Source organism: Cololabis saira, chromosome 20 (assembly GCF_033807715.1).
Source record: "Cololabis saira isolate AMF1-May2022 chromosome 20, fColSai1.1, whole genome shotgun sequence".
In the NCBI taxonomy this organism is placed as follows: Eukaryota; Metazoa; Chordata; class Actinopteri; order Beloniformes; family Belonidae; genus Cololabis; species Cololabis saira.
Window position 1 is genome coordinate 34,742,878 of NC_084606.1, and position 16,397 is coordinate 34,759,274.

At 43.5% G+C, this 16,397-nt stretch overlaps 1 protein-coding gene across 1 annotated transcript; it reads left to right on the forward strand.

Annotated features, from left to right (window-relative positions):
* The first annotated feature begins 313 nt into the window (after positions 1–313).
* LOC133420021 (transmembrane protein 272-like) lies at positions 314–12,004 on the forward strand. The gene is made up of 5 exons (XM_061709565.1): positions 314–454; positions 6,631–6,716; positions 6,813–6,863; positions 6,946–7,152; positions 11,205–12,004. The coding sequence occupies exons 2-5, from the start codon at positions 6,653–6,655 to the stop codon at positions 11,408–11,410; spliced, it is 528 nt and encodes a 175-aa protein (XP_061565549.1). The 5' UTR covers positions 314–454; positions 6,631–6,652; the 3' UTR covers positions 11,411–12,004.
* The last annotated feature ends 4,393 nt before the right edge of the window (positions 12,005–16,397 follow it).

The window sequence follows — 16,397 nt, forward strand, 5'->3', positions numbered from 1 at the left end:
CTGATAAACTTATTTCCACTAATACAACATTTTAGCTAATTCACAAAAACCACCAAGTTAGCGTACAAATGAACAACACAGTGGCTTTTTAATGCAAAGTCTTTGATAAATGGCAGGCATTCAAACTTTATCTGTTCTTATTTGACGGTATTTGCTTACCAGGAGCAGTAAATGTCAGCTTTAAACACCAGTAGGCCCATTCGTTGATAATATTCGAGCCTTGTGGGCAGAATGATCCTGGCATCATTTACTTTGATCAGCTGATCTCGTGAGCGCGCCTCTGTCTGTGGCTGCGCGCTCCCGACTCCCGGAATCAGCAGGCTTTATTACAGGGGGGCGTGATTGTTACAAACGCAGCAAGAAACTCAGCGGAGACACAACCTAAAGCGAAAGCTCACTTTCTTTATTTTTATTTTTATCTTTGCAAAGGTCGGGCAGCGGTTTTTGTTTGAAGGTAAATATTCTGATCTTTTATTAGTAGAATTTGGGATACGAAGCCCCTTATCGGACAGCGGACTGTACGGAGGGGTTTCCTCCGCTTCTGAAGTATAAAGGCGAGCCCGCATTTTAAAGTTGTTCTTCTCCGTTTTTACTGTATTCTTTCAACTTGTGACACATATTAACGTTGAAATCTGGCACTTTCGTGTTTTGTTTTGGGAGTTGGCTTATTGGCTTTAAAAGGAAGAAGGAAGTTGATTTAGTTTCAACTGTTGATGCTTGTTTCTAATGCTAAAGGATGGTGTAAAAACTTGTTGAAGTCTTGCGAAATTGGAAAATACAGCTCTGAGTTTTAACATTTCCTCAATTTTTTGCGTTGTGTGTTAATACTTATCACATGAAAGGTTGTTTCGTTTTTCTAGTGATCCCGTTATATTGCTGAAACCGCTGTTGGACTTTGATCAAGGACATTTCCTGTGCGCTCGTATTCCAAACTTTACGATTGGACGTAGCTCAACATGACTTTCGGTTTTTCTAAATAAGATTCCAAGAAAACCTAATCAGATTAAATTAAAGACCAAGACCAAGATAAATTAAAAACGTAAAAAAAAAATATCCTTGTGTTGATCGATTATAAATCCATACATAATTTTATCTAAATTCATATATATCGACAAGTATATCCACAAGTTATGAAGTGCCCTAATGTATGGCGTTTGAGATATGGTAAAAATACTTAATCATTTTTGACAATGCTGATGTAAATATGATATACGTGTGTGTGTGTGAGAGAGAGAGAGAGAGAGAGAGAGAGAGAGAGAGAGAGAGAGAGAGAGAGAGAGAGAGAGAGAGAGAGAGAGAGAGAGAGAGAGAGAGAGAGAGAGAGAGAGAGTATACCAATAATATTTGTACCTAGTAAAATATTTGAATGAATATAAAATATTTGGTATTTCACAAAGATGTTTAAAAATGAGGGTGTGGGTAATCAACGTAGTACTGAAAAGGAGTATGGGAGTTACTACCAGCGATTATGGAGAAATACAGTACCTCAAAAACAGCACATCAAACAAATTAGGCTTTCAATCCTTTTAAACCAAGTAAAATATTTGATTTTCCTACCTATATTTCTCCAATTCTTTACAATAAAAGTGTTTCAAAAAGAAGGTATGAGTAGCTAATCCAGGCTCAATGTGAAATCTGGTAGTTAGTTGTAGAAGTTATGAATACATACATTTCCACAGAACACAAAAAAACAATATGCAATGCAAAGTATCCATTAAACTCTTATAATTAAGTAAAATAATTTAATTTTATAGCTCGATATATTAAAAAACTTGGATCTGGCACTTATTGTCAGAGAGTATGGAGAAATAGATTTCTACATGACCCTATAAACAATAATTAGCAATACAAGCTTTCAACTTTTTTTTTGTACTGCAAAAGTGTTTTAATTTGAATGTGGGTGTAATCAACATACATAACTACATTATATCAACATCAGTATCTCAAGCATTGTCCAAAATTATGAAGTGTTTTAATTTGTCTCAAACACCATATTTGGGCATTTCATAATTTATATACTCCTGAATTTAAATCAGCCATCAACAAATTTTATATTTAATGTTCGGATTTATAATTGATCAACACAATGATATAGGTGGGTTTTTTTTTTTTTTTTTTTTTTTTTTTTTTTTTAAGTTTGTCTGATAATGTTGTCTTGAAATCTTATTTTAAAAAAGGGAAGCTGAGGAGTGCACACGAAATTATAAGGAGCTGCTGTTTTGACAACACAAGTACGAAACCGGCCAGATTGACCGCAGTACTGTACTGCGCCGGGCTGTAGGACTGCAATTAAACTTTGTTTTAAATTAATAAACCAACTCCATACCTCTATGGCCACTACATATTTAATCATATGCTCTGAGTGTTAAACCTTATTTTTGAGGTTCCATAATCAGAATGTTTGAACGTCACTCAAAAAAAAAGTTTTTTAAATAAAGGAGAAGTAATGTACGGTACTTTTTCTTAGTCCTTTGGTTTGTCCTACGTGAGGAAATACTTATGGTTCCTGTAAAATCAGTTGTGTCATATAAGGAATTCTCAACATGGCTTTTATTTAATTTTTTTATCCAGTGAGCTCTTCAGCGAGATGTGCCAGGATGTGCTTGGGTTTTGGTTTTTTTTTCAGAACCCGGTGGTGGACCCCGGAAGTAAAGGATGCCGTCAGACTGAAGAAGGAGTCCTACCGGGCTATGTTAGCCTGTGGGACTCCTGATGCAGTAGATACTGTAGGTACCAGCAGGCCAAGCAAGTTGCAGCTTGGGCTCCTGGAGGCAAAAACTCGGGTCTGGGAAGAGTTCGTCAGGCCATGGAAGAAGACTTTCGGTCGGCCCGAGGAAATTCTGGAGAACCGTTCGGCGCCTCAGAAAGGGGAAGCAGTACTCTGTCAACACCGTTTACGGTGCGGGTGGGGAGCTGTTGACCTCGACTGGGGACTTCCATTGAGGAAGCAGAGACTGTGGACTTGGGGACGTGCTCATCCCTCACCCAAGCCGAGGTCACTGAGATGGTTGATAAGCTTCTCAGTGGCACCGGGGGTGGATGAGATTCGCTCTGAGTACCTCAAGTCTCTGGATGTCGTAGGGCTGTCTTGGTTGACACGCCTCTGCGACATCGCATGGAGGAAGGGGACAGTTCCGCTGGGGTGGCAAACCGGGGTGGTGGTCCCTCTGTTCAAAAAGGGGGACCGGAGAGTGTGTTCCAACTACAGGGGGATCACACTTCTCAGCCTCCCCGGGAAAGTCTACGCCGGCTTACTGGAGAGGAGAATACGGCCGATGGTTGAACCTCGGATTCAGGAGGAACAATGCGGTTTTCGTCCCGGTCGTGGAACACTGGACCAGCTCTATACCCTCCGCAGGGTGCTCGAGGGTTCATGGGAATTTGCCCAACCAGTCTACATGTGCTTTGTGGATCTGCAGAAGGCATTTGACCGTGTCCCTCGTGCCGTTCTGTGGGGGGTCAGTGAGTATGGAGTCCGGGGCCCTCTATTAAGGGCTGCCCGGTCTCTGTATGATCGGAGCAGGAGTTTGGTTCGCATTGCCGGCAGTAAGTCAGACTTGTTCCCGGTGCATGTTGGACTCCGGCAGGGCTGCCCTTTGTCACCGGTTCTGTTCATAACTTTTATGGACAGGATTTCTAGGCGCAGCCAGGGGCCGGAGGGGATCCGGTTTGGGAACCACAGGATTTCATCTCTGCTTTTTGCGGATGATGTTGTCCTGTTGGCTTCATCGGACCGGGACCTTCAGCATGTGCTGGGGCGGTTTGAGGCCGAGTGCAACGCGGCAGGGATGAGAATCAGCACCTCCAAAACCGAGGCCAGTGTTCTCCACCGGGAAAGGTTGGCGTGCGTTCTCCGGGTGGGTGGAGAAGTCCTGCCTCAGGTGGAGGAGTTCAAGTATCTCAGGGTCTTGTTCACGAGTGAGGGAACGATGGAGCGTGACATTGACAGACGGATCGGTGCAGCATCTGCAGTTATGCGGTTGATGTACCGGACCGTCATGGTGAAGAGGGAGCTGAGTCGAAAGGCGAAGCTCTCGATTTACCGGTCAATCTACGCACCTACCCTCACCTATGGTAATGAACTTTGGGTAGTGACCGAAAGGATAAGATCGTGGATACAAGCGGCCGAGATGAGTTTCCTCCGCAGGGTGGCTTGACGCTCCCTTAGAGATAGGGTGAGGAGTTCGGTCACCCGGGAGGAGCTCGGAGTCGAGCCGCTGCTCCTTCACATTGAGAGGAGTCAGCTGAGGTGGCTTGGGCATCTGTACCGGATCCTCCTGGACGCCTCCCTAGGGAGGTGTTCCAGGAATGTCCCTCATCCCTAGGGAGGTGTTCCAGGAATGTCCCTCATCCCTAGGGAGGTGTTCCAGGCATGTCCCTCCTCCCTAGGGAGGTGTTCCAGGCATGTCCCACCGGGAGGAGACCCCGGGGAAGACCCAGGACACGCTGGAGAGACTATGTCTCTCGGCTGGCCTGGGAACGCCTCAGAATCCCCCCGGAGGAGCTGGAGGAAGTGTCTAGGGCGAGGGAAGTCTGGGCATCACTGTTGAGACTGCTGCCCCCGCGACCCGGTTCCGGATAAGCAGTGGAGAATGGATGATGTATGGATGGATGTTTTTTTTTTGAAAAGTTATGCATCATTGAAAAATCAAACGAAGGTATTGAAAGTTTTCTATGACAAGTAACACAATGTTTAAAGGTACCTAATGTTGCAATACCAGGCCTGAACACAAGGGTGCAATATGAAAACTTTTTCAAAAAAGCGACAACTACTTACAATCAGCTGACCGGGGTGTTGCAGGCAGTCCTTGAGGATGCAGGTTCCCACTTCAGCTGCTTGGGCTGGGCGAAGCACCGTTGCCCCAATGAGATTCAGGACCAGCATGAAAGGTTCCTGCCAAAATGTTGCTCCCATAAACTGGCTTCAAAACTACTATTCAGAAACCCTTGGGTGACACCACAGAGCTTGTCTAGTTCTCTTCATACTGTCTATGGCAGGGGTTCCCAAACTGTGTGCCGCGGCACCAGAGGTGGACAGAGTACTCGACCCCAGTACTTGAGTAAGAGTACAAATACTACTGGTCAAAATTTACTCCGTTACAAGTAAAAGTAGCTCAGTCAAAATATTACTCGAGTAAGAGTAGAAAAGTACTTGCTTTTAAAGGTACTTAAGTATCCAAAAGTAAATGCTTTTAAATTTACTTTAAGTAAAAGTAAGAGTAAGAGTAAATTTCTTATTTTCCACATCAGTAAATTACTATATTTTTTCTAAATTAATTTAAGGATCTTTTTACTCTTGTTTCTGAGAATTAACTCCTTGAAACCAGCTGCACTGATGTGCTGCTTTTAGAACCACAATGTTATATAAAACCTGCAGAAACACCAAAAACAAATCAAATGAATGAAATGAGTTTATTAACAATCATGAACTGAAACCAAATGAACCTGCACCATCCAACTAAGTCTGGATCCCCCTCAAAGACCACTGCTTTACAAAAAACTACATCTCTGCTTTCAATAACTCAATGTTGAAGTCACTTAACTTTACAGGAAGGACATGTACCAGTACCATATAGCAATATAGAGCATAACAAACTGTCTCCCAATGTCTGTCTTGTCTGTCTCCGTGCCTGTCACCTGTAACGAGTACTTTTCAGCCTTCCTAGAAATGTACTCGAGTAAAAGTAAAAATATGTGTCTTGGAAATGTATTCAAGTAAGAGAAATAAGTACCAAAGAAATCTAATACTCAAGTAAAGTACAAATCTTCTGGATATGTACTTAAGTACAGTACTCAAGTAAATTTACTCCGTTACTGTCCACCACTGCGCGGCACACTGGTGTGCCTTGAGGCAAGTCCAAGTGTGCCGTGGGATTTTGTGACAACCATAGCCTACTGCAATATAGTATACAACTAGACAAAAATAATTATTTTAATTTACTATATACTACTTTGAATGCACTCATTCCATAATACAGAGGCAAACTCTTTATCTAAAAACTATTTTAAAAAATCCTCCTGAAATGGGTGTGTTTGATGAAGCCCAATTTGATAAAGTTTAAATATTTTTGTGAAGTATTTTGTTAATAAATATTTCATGAGTAGGATAGTTGTCTTTGTCATATCTTATTTGGCATTAGTAAATAATAAACTTAACAGATAAACAGATGATATTAGTGATAACACGTGTTATAAGGCTATTTTGCACAATAGGTGTGCCTTGAAATTTTTATTTGTCCTTTGGTGTGCCTTGGGCACAGAAAGTTTGGGAACCACTGGTCTATGGTGTCAGCTCCTGGTGTAGGACACAATGATGAAACCCACCTCTAGTGGCAAAAGATTGCATTGCCAGAGGTGCTGGAGCGTCTCCACTCATTAGCACATTATTCTCAGCACTTCTTTTATCAGCCCAGCATATTGATATCCCCAATATAGTCAGAAGGGAAATTGCTTCATCAGCAGCTTTTTTTGAAGATCTTATCTTAACTTATGCAAAAAACTGTCTTTTCCTGTTGTTCTCCCTCCCTTCTCAACACAGATGACTTATCATACTCTCAGTTTGCCGACTTGAATTGTTGAGCAATAATGGCAGCTTCTTTTAATGCTGCAATCCTTTATATTTCCCTGCAGGTTAACGTATTTTATACCAACCATGTCAACCAGAAGGCTAATTGAAAAAGCACCTGAGTTTTCTCGAGCCCCAGCATCTGTACAAGGTGAGATAGTGTCAAGGGCACATTCACTCCTCTCATAGATTTGTTATATACAGAAAATATCCTTTAAATTTTAATGTTTTTTTTGTTTTCTTACAGTAATTTCAAAGATTATTTGTTGCATCCTGCCCATTGCTCAGATTGCAATCGGTGAGTAACAGAAACCTTGACTAATCATACAGGTGTTTTACTGAACTGTTTGAGTAGCATCCTTCCCCTCTCTGTCCACCAGGGGCAGTATACCTGCACGACTGTCCCCGGCAGCCCTACATCCCCATCTATCTGATCGTCTTGGGGGTCTTTGGCGTCTTGCTGGCAGGGCTCCCCTGTCTCCCCTGCACCCAGCAGCCCAGAGATGGGCCCGCCACCTCGCCGACCAATCCCTGCATGGCCTTGAACTCGCTGATGTCCCTCTTCCTCTTCTGCTGGTTTATTGCTGGTGGGTCTTGATGACAAATAACCTATTCCTTTTTGCTTTATTCAGTGAGGACGATTCATCTGTTAAAATTGTGCAGTTGTGGTCAGAAGCCAGACTACTGCTATGAATATTAAAGACTGTATCTGTTGGCATTAAAGAGTGTTGCCTGACACTGAGGCTACATCCAGTCTAGTGCACCTAAATTATATAATCATCACTGGTCGATAAAAGTACCAGTCTAGCCTTAATGACAGTTTAAAGAGCTGTAATGGACTTGACTCAAGGAGGACTCAAATGCACGAATCCAGGAACAAAAAGAGTATTTTTTTTAAAATAGGAACCAAAAACGCTGCAGAGCAGGATCAAAAGGGTTGAACAAAAATCGCTCTCAGGGAGGATCAATCTTTCACAAACTTCAGGTACAAACTAAATCTGGCGACGTGACGACACTTGACATGAGGCAACAAGACAAGGGGAGACACAGACTATTTATACATTAGGTAGGGAAACACAGGTGGAGCCAATCAGGGGCGGGGTTGACAATCACAGTGGAGGGAAAATCACACAAGGGGGGGAAGTCAGGATCTGCGACGAGAGGGAAAAGGTGAGTATCAAAATAAAACAGGAAGTGCATGAAATGAACACAGACATGATATGAAACACTAAACTTGAACATGACTGACACTAACACCTTTGACAAGACACAACAACAGCATTGTTGCGACAGAACAGCAAGTGTTGGTGGCCATGCTGACTTTGCTTTTAATAACATTGCAACTGCCCACATGCACCAGAAGAAACTCATTAGAAGAGCGATATTCAATAAAGATAAATTCTAGCGGTGCACTGAGGTCATGTGATATGTGTTTATGAGAGCTGTTCAGTTGAAATGCTAATGTGGAGTTGTCATTTCCTTTGAAACTCATGTTGAACTGCAGCTTCTATCAGATGAATCAGCTCATTTATAATCACGTTATTACAACTTTTTATCCCGTATGAAGGTAGGAGTTATTGCAACTTTAACCATAGTAACTAAATATGGATATCATGAGGGAGATTCAGAGAGGAGGTTCAACACGTTGACTCCAATGTTAAAATATCCAGCTTTTACAACCTAATTGCACCATGTCAGAAGATTTTTTATAAAGAAAATCATTATAAACTATTAAACAGTGTCAGTGCTGTAGCGACACTTAAAGCCAGACTGAAACTTTTCATGAACACCCAACTCTCAAAATCAGATAGTAATTAAGTTTAGAGATTATGAACATTGGAGAGAACAGATAGGTTCATCTTCTTTTTTTTAAATGGGTTGCACAATCACATGTTTAAAAGCAGTAGGAACAACAACTAATCTAAGAGATGACTCTTTGGTCAGAGTGCACGTTGTTGCCCTCTAAGGCTGTGGTTGTCAAGCTATCTTGCCTCTCCTTTGTCTATCTGGAGGTTTTCGGGCGTCCGTGTCTTGTGCTGGCTCGCTCACCAGCTACACAAACTATCTTATATTGTTTGTTGTTGAGCTGATTCCTCCATATGCTAGATGTCCCAGCCGCGTGCAGCCCTACTTTTCAGTCCTACCCCTAAATTGTGCGCGTTCCCGTGAGGGTAGTGGTGTCCCAATTCCTCTTTGCATGTAGGGCTAGTGGACATAACGAGGGCTAGTGTGTATGAATCTAGCCCTTCAGAGCGAGGGATTTCAGATGCTGACGTCACGACCGAGGGCCTGAGAAAATTTCCCAGAATGCTTTATGTCATCATTTGCAGACTAAATCACAAAAAAAAACATGGCAGACATTTCTTATTTTTTAGTGAATAAAATCAATATTTTGAGTTAGTTTCTGCATATAAATGCGTTTTGATTACATTTCTAGCGAGAAATATATATTTTACTTTCATAATATTCACTCAGTGAATGTACATAATCACTCACTTGCCCGTTGTTGCAAAGATCTCGTAGAATAAAGGCTGATTTATGGTTCTGCGTTACACCAACGCAGAGCCTACGGCGTAGGTTATGCGGCGATGCGCACCGCACGCCGTAGGCTCTGCGTCGATTTAACGCAGAACCATAAATCGGCTCCCGAGCCGGCAGGCTGTTGTCACCCCGAAAACGTCGGAGCAAATTTCTTAACAGGTGTTATTTGGATAAACTGAGCCCAGGTTGGGGATCTTAACGGTTACTTTTATGGCTGAAAAAATATTAAAACTTGATAAAGTGGCATATTAACAGCGCTACAGCGGAAATTAAATCAGCTTTTATCTCTGGGCTTCCTGATATGGTGTGACATATGTGCAAACGTAACTACGCAGTCGCTTACGTACCCGAACGTAAACCACGCAGTGACGTAGCAAGTGGTGTCCCAATCCCTAGGGAAGATTACAAGGGCCCTACGCCTGTGGCTTCATTTTGAGGGCTAGTGGTAGAAAGTAGGGGTTGTATTGGAATTGGCCCTTAAGCTTAAAAGTTAATAAAAAAAAAATAAAAAAAGTTGAGCTAGCTGCTCTACTATTGCCGGAGGTTCCGGACGCGTTCTGTGGCGGCCACAGTTCTCGCCTGGATTGCTTGGCTCCACACTCACTTGTTTGTTGTTAAAAATCAGTGGTGTGGGGAGTCTGTTAGATGTTCTGATCGGGTCTCAGTTCTCGCCCAGATTTCCTAACCTGACCCTTTATTTTTTGGAAAAGAAGCGATGCTGGCGTGTGCATCTTGTGGCACTCTACTGTTGGTAGAGAATGGCCATGAGTTGTGCCCCCAGTGTCTGGGGGTGGGCCACCTGAGGGAGGCCCTGTCCGACCCCTGCATCAACTGCAGCATTTTGCCGCTCTCGGTGAGAGAGGAACGGCTGCGTCAGGTGGAAGGCCTCCTGTTTGGGAGCGACCTCCCACCCTCTGCCTATGGCAGGGGGGTCCTTGAGGACGACGTCCTGGAAGATTACTTTTCTGTAGGCTGTTACGTCTGCCAAGCGTGTGAGTGAGCTCCACGCCCTTTCTGTCAGTCCTACGTGCCTTCGGTGGAAGGCGGACGGCTCAGGAGTGACCCTGTGGCCAAATGTCGCTTTCGTGCCAAAGGTGTTACCCCCTGACCATGTCAATCAGGCCATAGAGTTGGCAGCATACCATCCTCCCCCGTTTGAGTCCCGGCTGGAGGAGCGGGCTAATTTGCTGTGCCCAGTCCGGGCGTTGCAGCTGTACCTTCAGGCGACGCAAAGCTTTCGACGCTCTGAGCAGTTGTTTGTTTGCTACAGGGGGGCGCACAAGGGCCGTGCCTTGTCGAAGCAACGGCTCTCCCCCTGGATTGTTGACGCAATCAAACAGGCTTATGACGTGCCAGGCAGACCTGCCGCTTCAGGCGTTGTCTGTCATTCCACCAGGGGTGTGGCCACTTCCTGGGCGGCGATGGGAGGGGTACCATTGTCAGAGATCTGTGCAGCGGCATCCTTTTGCGGCTGACCACTAGGTGTGTGTTGTTCCTCGTGACAGTGCTGGTATGAGTCATCCACTTTGTTCACTGCCACTGGCAGTCAGGAGGGAATTCACAGAACCATAGTTACATTCATAACTTCTGTTACCGTATCATTTAACTGAGACCAGAGTGCTACAAACTGACAGCAAGCCTGCAAACTATGCTGCATTTAAAATATGTAAACTGCTTTTGGAGGCCTGACAGTTGAGGAATAACTGACTGTAGTAACACAGGTGAGCCACTAGGTGTCCTTCTATGTCTGTATGAACTGAGAGCTGTTCACAAACTGATCCCTGGGTGTTGATGTACAATAACCAGGAACAGTCTGGCTCAGTGAGGCCTCTGTGCTGAACTGTCTGTAGGCCGTGGGACTTGGAGAGGAGTCACATGTCCAGCCTGTCTGCTCTCTCAGGAGTCCAAACATTCACAGCCTGCTTTCAGTTTGATGAAGCAAACTGGTCTTTCAATATAAATTCACACTGGAATCATATCTGCAAAAGATGATACCGAATTCGACAAAATCACACAGTACAATGTGAAGTTTGATCAGTAGAAAAAATTATTTGACGGATTACAGCATGTATGTCTACATTTTTCATTTTGTCCGTAGGTAATGTGTGGATCTACTCCATTTATCAGCCAAACTACGACAAGAACACAACGTCTGTAGATCCCTACTGCGACAAGACGCTCTACCTGTTCTCCTTCTGGACCACCACGCTGGTCTACATCCTTCTGGGCTTGTCCGTGCCCATCGCAATCTGTGCCTGCTTGTGTGCCTGCACGTTGGTCCCTACCGACCCTGAAAACATCTGAACACTGTATGACTTAAAATAAATGACGGGAGGATACACCTCATGGGGAGAGTTTGCGGGTTTTAGGTTTTTCTGTTGTTTTTTCACCAAGACCTGGAACAAACATCTGTGGTTGAGTTGTTCCACTCTTAAATCTGGAGAGAAAACAGCAGAATAATTCCCCTCAAAAATCCCTATGAGATGTACAGTATGTTTGATTCTCAGATAAAGCACATTTTAAACACTTTTCCCCTTCTGCTTTGTTGAACTTTCCATTGCGCCTTTCCAAAAGAGATGAATCGTTCTTTTATACATTAAGCTTTAAATCTGGCTCAACAATTTACTTTTTTTTTTAATTCTGATTTACATTTAAAATTACTGTACAATAACCACTAATGTTTAAAACCTTCAAATTGACTCAGTCGTTTTCTTTTTTGGGGGTGACGGGTGATCAAAGAAAACTAACGTCTTGGATTTTAAAGAATGCATTTACAACAGATCAGGCTTATTACAGTATAAATGTTTATTATGATATAAAAACCACAATTCCAATCATATATCTCATGTCTTATTCATGTTGTATTGATTATTAAATAAATGTACTCCTATTCTGCTACTTTTATGACCATCTTTCTTCATGTCTTTGGTCAAGAACACTTTCATTCTGCCGTTTATAAGGCTTCGTGAACTTCGTGTTGAATTTTCTTCACATGTTTTGGCTCATCAGAAGTTCATTGTTCTTCTTGGGAATTTGGAGTTCCAGATCCAGATGTTACATCATATCCAGAGTAACATTCTGGGTTAAGTTAACAATTAGAGATGAGACTGATTCAATGAATTGAATATTTTATCCAAATCAAACCTTTTAAGTTTTCACAGTTGAATTAACAGACCTGATTCATCCTGTTAAGATGAAACATTGTCGTTTTTAAATTATGTGAAGTTTTGTAAAATAGATGTTACTTTTTTCTTTTTTATTGCCAATATTCCTTTTAAATGTAGACACCTTTATGATATTGATATCAGAATCAATATCGGCTATCAGAAGGTATTTATTGGAGAACCTAAAATAATAATCATAATAATAATAATATCATAACACTTCTTAATATATCAGTGGCTCAGGATGGTTGTGGATAATAATTATGCCAATTATTCTCTTTATTCCTTCAAATTTCGTACGTTTTATCCTTTGTTTTGACTTTGCAACACCTCACTTGTGTAGTAATATACGTTTCTATCAAGTTCAGTTCCCTCTTTATACATACAAATGTATGATTCATACAGTTGAAAGAACCCTGGAGAGGATATTTTAAGGTTTATTACTGGATATCAAAGACTTTTGTTCAAAAATGATCTCAGTTTGCCTGAAGGGACAGTATGTACTTTAAGTGGAATTACATTTTTGAATCTTTTCCATCCCTCCATTAATTTCCTCTCATCCAAAGACAGCAGCTTAAGCAAAGAGGCCCTGCCTTCCCGTCTTCCCCCCCTCTTCTAGCCTTTCCTATAGAGACTACTGAGGTGTTCCCAGGCCAGAGATTTAATCTCTCCAGCATGTCTTGGATCTTCCATGGGGGCCTCCTCCTGTTGTCTGAAACACCTCCCAAGGGAGGCATCCTCACCAGATCCTAGAACCACCTCAATTGCCTCCCCTTGATGCGGAGGAGGACCGACTGTTCTGAATCCCTCCCAGGGGACTAAGCTTCTCGCTCTATCTCTAAGGGAGAACTCTCTATTCACCACAACCAGTACAGAGTTGGCATTACTGCAGACGTTGCACCAATCATCCTTTCAATCTCCCGCTCCATTCTTCCCTCACTCGTGAACAAGAGATACTTAGACTCTAATTCCCTATCCAGAGAGGACATTCCACCCTTTTCCGGGCAGACAGCCATGGTCTCAGATTTGGAGGTGCTGATACTCATCCTCGCTGTTTCACACTTGGTTGCAAACACTCCAAGGAAAGCTGAAGATCATGATTTGATCAACCCAAAAGGACCACATCATCTAAAAAAAACTGAGATTGAATATATTGCCCACCAAACCATTCCCCTTATATTCGGCTGTGGCTACAAATTCTGTTCATAAAGGTTATGAACAGAATCAGGGACAAAGGGCAGCCCCAACGTGTCCAACTTCCTCCATTTGTACAGGGACTGGCAATGGACAGCAATGGACCCAGTGGCCTGTACTCTTTTACTCTTGTGGCCTGCAACCCCAGAAAATGCCAGGAGGGACATGGTCCAATGGCTTCTCCATGTCCACAAAAACACGTGAACGCCTTTCCCCCCTCCAGGACCCCAGTGAGAGTAGAGCTGACCCAGTGTTCCCTGAACAGGGCAGAACCCACTTGGTTCCTTCTCAATCAGTCAAACTCTCCACTCCACCACCCCTGCATATACCTTTCCAGGGAGGCTGAGGAGTGTGATTCCCCGATATTTGGAACAAACCCTTGAGTCCCCCTTCTTTAAAAGGGGGGACCACCACAAAGGTTTATAACCACCTCTGCAACCTCCGCTCCGGTAATGGGTGAGCCCAGACATCCAAGAGCGATTCCAGAGTCCACAGACTTCAATTCAATTCAATTCAATTTTATTTATATAGCGTCTAATACAACAAAAGTTGTCTCTAGACGCTTTCCAGAGACCAAGAACATGACCCCCGAGCAATTATTACATAAACAATGACAGGTAAAAACTCCCATAGAGGGAGAAAAACCTTAAGCCAAACAGGGGCAAGAAAAACTCCCGTTTAGGAGGGAAGAAACCTTGAGCAGGACCAGGATCGGATCATAAGGGGGGACCCTCCTGCTGAGGGCCAGCCTGGGGGTCGGGGACGTCAACAGCACAGCAGGCAGGTGGAAGCAGCAACGGGATGACTGGGGGTGGGGACCGCAGGCAGGTGGAAGCAGCAACGGGATGACCGGGGGTGGGGACCGCAGGCCAGCACGCAGCTCCCGAAACTCCGGCCCAATCAGCAAGCCCCAGGAATTCAAGACTTAGCCTTCTCTTGGGAGGATGCATTGGTGGGATTGAAGATATCCTTGAAGTATTCCTTCTACTGTCCAATGATGTTCCTGGTTGACGTCAACAGCACCCAACCCCCAATATACACAGTGTTGGTGAAGCACTGCTTTGCCTGCCTGAGCTGCCTGACCGTTTGCCAGAATCTTCTCGGAGCCAGTTGAAAGACATTCTCCATTGCCTCTCCAAACTCCTCCGACATCCAAGTTTTTGCCTCAACAACCGCTGAAGCTGCGACTCGCTTGGCTGTCAATAAACTACCTCCAGAGTCAAACAGGCAAAGCCCCATGGGTAAAGGCCCGGCCACCAGGCAGTCACCAGGCTGGGGCCCCAGGAAAGCCTTGTCTGTGCCTGGGACATGTGGCCCCTTGTTTTTCCATATATAACGGCTCAGGAATCGCTGTTAGTCTGCCCAAGAACCAATTTGTCTTCAAGACGCTGCCTGGGTTTTTGAATCATCATTTGATGTAGCTGGGTTGCAGCCTGTGTTAACAGTCATTTCCATTCTGCTGCAAACACAGATTTATTTAAAAAAAAAACTGTTTCCATTCATGTCGGTTAGGTCTCTTATGAAAATTTGCTCTCATTATCAATTCAAAACAAAGGTAAGGTTGTTTTAACTCCATACATAAATGTAGGATCCTACTAAGAAGACATTTGTTCTATTGTGTTTGTAAAGTGGACATATACATACAGGACTGTCTCTGAAAATTAGAATATTGTGATAAAGTTCTTTATTTTCTGTAATGCAATTTAAAAAACAAAAATGTCATACATGTACATTGTCATACAATATTGCTGATTGTGGTTTACAGTTTAAGATTAAGATTCCCAGAATATTCTAATTTCTTGAGATAGGATATTTAAGTTTTCTTAAGCTGTAAGCCATGATCAGCAATATTAAAATAATAAAAGGTTTGCAATATTTCAGTTGATTTGTAATGAATCCAGAATGTATGACATATTTGTTTTTGTAATTGCATTACAGAAAATCACAATATTCAAATTTTCTGAGACAGTCCTAGATATCCAAACATCCACACACCCTACATGTTTGACTACTGGACCTGCAACCGCTCAGAAATCACCAACGCTGTATTTAGCAACTGCTGGTTGGTATTTGATGGTTTTGTATCCTTTGCCTTATTTATAGTCTCATGTTTTAAACTAATGACGAGGAAATACTAAAATTCTTCAGTCAACTGTGTTCATTACCCATGTTTTAATGCGGCATTAATTATTCTGTCTGATACCATTTATATGCATAATCTTGAGTTTTTTTTAAATGTGACAGCATTTGGCAAACATGTTTTACTTTTTATATTTATATCCACACAAACACACACACACACACACACACACGGGTTACTTTCTGTTGGTGGATGAGGCTGTGACGCCCAGAGGTGTCAAGTAACAAAGTACAAATACTTTGTTACCTTACTTAAAGGTGACCTATTATGAAAAACACGTTTTTTCTTGTTTTAACATATATAAAGTGGTCTCCCCTCACCCTGCCAGCACAGGGGAGACAAAATACCATGAATTTCTGCAAGCTCTCTGACCCCCGCCGGACTGAGTCCCCAGTGTCACGTGGCCTTTTTTTGAGCCATTCTGAATCTGCGCCTAGGGTGACGTCACCATAGGCGCTCATTTCCATAGGTTCAGCCTCCGCTGCTGAAACCACGCCCACAACCAGCTCTCTGGCTCTGGCTGGAGCGGTCCATCCTTCAGCCAGTCGGACGCGGCGCCGCAGCGCCGCGGATCCAGGTTAAATCATGCAGGTTCCCGGGTGGTTTGGGAGCTGGGTCCTCGGGGGTCTGTCCCAGGCTGGACCAGCTTCACCCTTCGAGATTTTCAGGCAAATCTGTCGGTTTGATCCCCGGTAACGGGCGATGCGCCGCGGATGCGCTCCGGAGCGGATCTGTGCGCCCGCCGTGGGGTTGCAGCGCCCGTCGCGCAGCATCCGCCGGGTAGATCCGGCTG